The sequence below is a fragment of the Harpia harpyja genome, chromosome 14 (assembly GCF_026419915.1).
Source record: "Harpia harpyja isolate bHarHar1 chromosome 14, bHarHar1 primary haplotype, whole genome shotgun sequence".
NCBI lineage: Eukaryota > Metazoa > Chordata > Aves > Accipitriformes > Accipitridae > Harpia > Harpia harpyja.
The window spans coordinates 5,919,643-5,924,599 of NC_068953.1; the positions used below are offsets into that span (position 1 = coordinate 5,919,643).

The 4,957-nt window shown below is 46.5% G+C and overlaps 2 protein-coding genes across 7 annotated transcripts in view; one reads left to right on the forward strand and one right to left on the reverse strand.

Annotated features, from left to right (window-relative positions):
* STXBP4 (syntaxin binding protein 4) overlaps window positions 1-347 on the reverse strand; it is a 76,522-nt gene extending 76,175 nt beyond the window's left edge. For 3 of the 6 annotated variants that reach the window (XM_052806899.1, XM_052806890.1, XM_052806895.1), the window contains exon 1: window positions 208-309. The gene's annotated coding sequence lies outside the window, so the exon portion shown is untranslated. Of the gene's footprint in view, window positions 1-9; window positions 130-207 lie in introns of those variants that run through there. The other 3 variants (XM_052806894.1, XM_052806891.1, XM_052806892.1) reach the window with 3 other exon arrangements.
* A 3-nt stretch (window positions 348-350) lies between these two features.
* Window positions 351-4,182, forward strand: LOC128150592 (cytochrome c oxidase assembly protein COX11, mitochondrial). Its single transcript, XM_052806905.1, has 4 exons — window positions 351-804; window positions 914-1,069; window positions 1,911-2,036; window positions 2,554-4,182. Exons 1-4 carry the CDS (start codon window positions 466-468, stop codon window positions 2,734-2,736), a joined length of 804 nt encoding a protein of 267 aa, XP_052662865.1. The 5' UTR covers window positions 351-465; the 3' UTR covers window positions 2,737-4,182.
* Window positions 4,183-4,957: the final 775 nt, after the last annotated feature.

Sequence of the window (4,957 nt, forward strand, 5' to 3'; positions counted from 1 at the left end):
GACAGTTACCTCGATACGCAAACCACCGCCCTGAGCGGTCTCGCTGGGGAGGGAGAGACAACCGGCGGGGTCTGGCGGGAACCGTCGTGTCCCCCCCCCCCGCCTCAGCGCCGCTCTGAGGGACCCCCCTCAGCGGCCGCGCTCCCTCCCCTCAGCCGCGCGATGGCGGCCCGCCCCGCTCCCCCGCCCCCGCGGCGCAAGCCCCACCGCCTCCTCGGGAAGGCGGACGCGGGGCGGCTGCCCCTCACACCGCCGAAGGGGCGTCGGGCAGCCGGCGAGGCCGGGCCGGGCCAAGCCAAGCCAAGCCAAGCGAGGCCAGGGGAGAAGCAGGCAGCCCCCGCGTCCCCCGCCGCTGGGCGGGGAAGGCGGCGGAGCGATGTGAGCGCGGACCCACCCCGCCGCCATCTCGCGAGAAGAGCGGCGCTCCGCGGCCCGCCCCGCCCGGCGCCGGCAGCCGTGCGGGGTATGGGGCTGTGCAGGCGGGCTTGGGCTCCCTGCGGGGGCCCGGGCGTTCTCCGGGCCTTGGCGTTGCGCCGGGCCTTTCCCCGGCCGTGCCGTACCGGCGTGTGGGAGCCCCCGCGGGCGGAGGGGACGGCTCGGTACGGCCTCTGGGCGGCGGCGGGCGGAGGGGTGCCGGCCCCGCGGGGGGTCCGCGGGCTGAGGAGCTCCAACCCCTTCACCCGCAGACAGGAGGAGGAATGGCGGCGCCGGAACCGGTCGGCGCTGGCCTACATCGCCGCCGCCGCCGTGGGGATGGTGGGCATGTCCTACGCGGCCGTGCCGCTCTACCGCCTCTACTGCCAGGTACGCGGGAGGCCGGCGTCGCTGCCAGCTCCTTCCCGCCCGCGAAGGGCGACGGAGTCGGTGGGCAAGGGGCCGCCGCGGGTCGCTCACTGCCTTTGCTTTCTGTCAGGCCACGGGCCTGGGCGGAACGACGGGCGCGGGCCACAGCTCGGAGCAGATCGAAAGCATGGAGCCGGTGAGGGACCGGGTCATCAGGGTCACTTTCAACGCGGACGTGCATTCCAGCATCCAGTGGAACTTCAAACCCCAGCAGAGCGAAATCTACGTGAGTAACTTCGGTTTCGCCCTCGCACAGAACCGCTCGCACCTGCAGGTGAAGGATTTGGGTTTCGCCTCCGTTTTTTGTCACACCTCGCATCCTGATGGCGCAGATCCATTGGTTTGCGCATTTGGGCCCCGGTCTGGAAGAACACACAACTGAGGGCACGTTAGGCCAGTGTGCTCCCGCAGTCCTTCCACATGAGAGTTTAATTTTCGGTGCAGGTCAGGAAGATAGGGCTGATGTCTCCTTCTGCCAGAGGGCAGAACGTTTATTGCCTCTTGGGGTGTAGTTAAAATACAGTTGCTCCTCTGCCGTCCCATCAAGCTACCAAAACTGGATTGCTATCAAAAGTATGTTTATATATACCTGTGGGGTTTTGCCAGACTTCCCCCCTAGTGCTTTCTCTTCTTGCCCCTACCGTTGTAGGGCTGTTTCTATATTTTAAAAAAATGAACATTTTAATCTAACTTTGCTGTTTAAAATTAGTTCTTAATAAAAGCGCTCAGGAGTCATTGGTTTCCGAGTCCAGTAATGAAAGAATGATAACCTCAAAAATTAAGTGTACACCATATATAAACCTGCATATTAGAAGAGCTCTGTATGCTGCTAAACTGCTGCAAATAATAGAAGTCTTCAGTGGCGAACTGGTTAAGGTTAAAAATGCACACATATAACATTATTGATGCTTTTAATTTTGAATGGGAGTGAATTGTCTATAAGCAAAATATTTGTCAAGTAACCAACTTGAAACAGCAAAAGAGAAAATGAACTAATTCTAGCTAAAGTCTGAAGAACTCTGAGGGATGCAGTGGATTAAAAATGACCGTGCAATTACTTTATACAGGTGGTACCAGGAGAGACTGCACTGGCATTTTATAAAGCGAAAAATCCTACTGACAAACCAATAATTGGAATCTCTACCTACAACGTAATACCCTTTGAAGCAGGACAGTATTTCAATAAAATACAAGTAAGTGTGAACAAAGCAAAGACTGCATTTTTCTTTACATGAATGAGAATCGTTATCCATACACTAACTTTTTTCTCATTTTAATCCTGGATACCATTCTTTGTATGCCAACTTTTTAAGAAAATACCTTGATTTTTTCAAATGACAGTGCATCAGTTCATTCTTCGCCTTACTGTCTTCATAACAAGCTGCAGTACATGTCCAATTAGAGTGGCTCCCAAATTAATGATATTTAGTACCACTGACTTTGAGGGCAAGTGGTAACGAGATGAGATAGCCTGGCCAATTTGCATGTTTGGACACTTCATTAAGAGCTAATTTTTTTTCCTGTAACACAAGAGAAACAGAATTGCTGTCTTGTTGCTCATATGGTTGATCCTTCCCAGGATTCTAGGAATGTACAGAGAATGAGAGTTGATTTTAAAAGATGAAGCTTTCTGTCATGTTGGCAGAGATAAAGTTTACCATAGCTACTGTTGTTTAATTGGTTTGGTTTTTTTTTCCTCCCCCCATGCAGTGTTTCTGTTTTGAAGAACAGCGGCTAAATCCTCAAGAGGAAGTGGACATGCCTGTCTTTTTCTACATTGATCCGGAATTTGCAGAGGACCCTAAGATGGCTAAAGTTGACTTGATCACTCTCTCTTACACCTTTTTTGAAGCAAAGGAAGGACAGAAGTTAGCACTTCCTGGATATCAGTAATGGGCAATCGCTGCACAATCTGACTTCTCCTACCTGACTACCAGTTTTGAAACCATTTTTCAGCAGAAGGAGAAACTGCAGGAGTACTGTGCAATACAAAATTATATCATTAAACCACCATGGGCACATGCTGCTGTTACAAAAGGATGTATTTCTATTTTTAAAAAAACCCCAAACCCACAACTTATGTAGTTGGAATATTATTTCTTAGGGATAGTATTTTTTCATCAGACAATAGAAGGGAACATGCTGTTCCTGGAGGGGAGAGGGTTTTCTCAAGCCATCTTTTTGTAAGATGATACATGTTAACTGAACACTGTGAGGCAAATTTTTAAACCCAAGTGTAAACTGAGATCTTCATTTAAATACAGAGGAAAAAATCAGTTTATTAAGCATCTAAAATTGCATTGCTGGCTCTGAAGAATAACTTCCATGAAAGTTACCTTTATAAAAAGGTAAAAACAGGTAATCAGTTCACAAAATCTCAAAAACTAAACAAAGTTAGACTGTATTGCTATGTAACCCTCACATGGCACAGGAGGATATGATGATTCAGAAGATGATGCACCCTCTCGAATTATTACTGAATCAGTAGTTTGTTTGGTAAGAGCAGACTGCTCTAAAACTGTTATCATTTGAATGAGGAACAGTAATTTAAATGTAAGCACATTTGATGTGTGGTATGGTTTCCATTTTGAAATACCGTATTCAAATTTCGATGTTGTGTTCAACTCATTTTAAATATCTGTACTGCTAATGACTGCTCTTTCATTCTGAGAGGGCTGTGCACTGGGCACCTCTGCACAGAGACAAGCTCGGCTCATGTATGAAATGCTCTGAAGGGAAAGGCAGTATGTAAACAACTGCTCTGAATTGCAGGCTAAAATTAATAGCAAAGGAGTCTCCTCAAGAGCCAAAAGGAAAATCAACTCCATTCAGAGCTTAAGTCTGACAAAGCCTGCCCAGCAGCACAGCAGTTGTTCAGAGGTACTGTTTACCACCAGAACACGTAAGCCTGTATTTATGTAACTTTTGGTCATTATCTGTGGGGTAGGCATAATAACATTTTATCATAGCTTTGCAAATGAGGAGTGAGTTGCAGAGCAAGTTTAAGTAAGTGACCTACTCATTTTCAGACAGGAATTAATCTCAGCCCAGTATCTCATCTGCTAGGCCAGTTCTTTCTACCCCTTTCAGCAGACGAGATCTAACAAAGACTAATGTTGGTTTGTTTGGACTCTTAAAAAGGTAATGGGTGTATCAGAAATAACTTCCAGTTACTTCAGTCTCAATTGTGTTTGCATACAATAATTTAAAAAGTGCTTTTTTGAAAATAAATGGTGCTACCTTTAAAATGCATTACTGTACCAATTATATGTGTTGTTTAAATAGATTCTGGATGACGTCAGGTCTTCACTGTGTATTTATTAAAGTTTTAAAACTTTTCATCTCTCTAATGCAATTTATCCAGCAAAACACATAGAGCCCACAGAAGTGAAATACATCTGTATGAAGCTAGCAGCAAGCTTTATAATTCCAGTTATGCTGTGGGGGCGGGGGGGCAGAAATCAAGACAAATCTTTGAATCCAGGCTAGGAAAAAAAAAAAAAAAAAAAATTACCTCGGTTGTCTTTAGTCCATTGTCTTTTTGAAAGTTGAACTGATGATGGGAGTTTTCCACACATTGCTTTATTGTGGCCATGTGCTTCAGAAAAAAAGGAATATCCCCCTGGCAAGTCCCAGTTTCGTAAAAATGGGGGGTTTTCCCCCCGAGTTTGAAAGCCCAAGTTTGCACAGAGACTGAGCGCTTGCCAACTAAAACAAGCTCTCTAATCTCAGTAATTAGCCGGTTCCCTTTAATCTGTGACCATTTTGCTTCTTTGAAATATGGAAAAGTTCAGTTAGCAATCATTATGGATTACCATGCTGAAATAGCCTATTTTAATTTATTACACTTCAGCGTGCTAGGGTTTTACCAATACAATTAAGCTGTAGGGAAAAAAATCAATCCACCTCAAATCCTATTTTCAGCAGTATTCTCAGGCTGCTGTCCAGACCATTGCAAATAACGCAAGAAAAATAAGAATAAAGCAGCTTACGTTTTCACCTGTGCTTACAAAAGCCCCCAAACTTCTTCAAGGTTGTTGTTTTGATAGAAGTAAGGTGTTCTAATGGTCACACAGCAAACTGCAAAATTGCTAACTGCAATGAAACACCCAGG